At 66.8% G+C, this 729-nt stretch overlaps 1 protein-coding gene across 1 annotated transcript in view; it reads left to right on the forward strand.

The window, feature by feature from the left end:
• The window catches only part of KMT2D (lysine methyltransferase 2D), a gene marked incomplete at its 5' end in the record, with an annotated part of 23600 nt that overhangs the window by 9969 nt on the left and 12902 nt on the right, over window positions 1–729 (forward strand). Inside the window, 3 exons of the mRNA XM_017728676.1 lie at window positions 4–183; window positions 337–510; window positions 593–723. Coding sequence (XP_017584165.1) covers window positions 4–183; window positions 337–510; window positions 593–723 — 485 coding nt within the window. The remainder of the gene's footprint in view (window positions 1–3; window positions 184–336; window positions 511–592; window positions 724–729) is intronic.

The raw sequence follows: 729 nt of genomic DNA on the forward strand, positions 1-729 counted from the left end.
CAGCAGCAGGACCCTTCTGGAGCCTTCCTGCCCCGCGCTGCGCTGGGACTGACAGCCGACAAGAGGGAGGAGGTGGCCACGGGGCTCTCGGCAACCCCAAACCGGGACCTGGCGGAGCTGCCTGGTGGCCAGGACGGGGCTCTTGGCACCATGAGCCAGTCGGAGCTGGAGAAGCAGCGGCAGGTGAGGTCTCTCTGGGGATCTGGCTGTATCCATTCGGGTTTGGGAGAGAATGAAAGGGAAAAACTGGGACTCTGGAGGCATCGACAGCCACTCCACGTGTGGTTTGCGTTGCTCCTGTTGCCACTCTGGGCTCTAACAGTCGATTTTTCTCAGCGCCAGCGGCTCCGGGAGCTGCTCATCCGCCAGCAGATCCAGCGGAACAGCCTTCGGCAGGAGAAGGAGAGCGCGGCCGCTGCCGCCTCCTCCTCGCCAGCTGGCTGGGCCCCGGAGGCCGGCGGGCAGAGCTTCGAGCTGAGCCGGGGCATGGCCCCGTACCAACCGGCACAGGTGGGAGAGCTGAGGCACGGTGTGCATGGGTGGGGGTGCTGCTGATGGAGGAGTGACTCTCTTTTTTCCTTCCTTCTCCCAGGACAAGGGTCTCCTCGGGACTCTGGCCACGGCAGCTGGCACTGGGAAGCTGCCCGGCTCCGTCATGGTGCAGGCGGCGTTTGCGCAGGACGAGCGGCTCTCCCGGCCCCCGCCGGCGGCCACGCCCGCCACGCTGGG

This window comes from Corvus brachyrhynchos, unplaced genomic scaffold (genome assembly GCF_000691975.1).
Source record: "Corvus brachyrhynchos isolate BGI_N302 unplaced genomic scaffold, ASM69197v1 scaffold193, whole genome shotgun sequence".
Taxonomy (NCBI): domain Eukaryota; kingdom Metazoa; phylum Chordata; class Aves; order Passeriformes; family Corvidae; genus Corvus; species Corvus brachyrhynchos.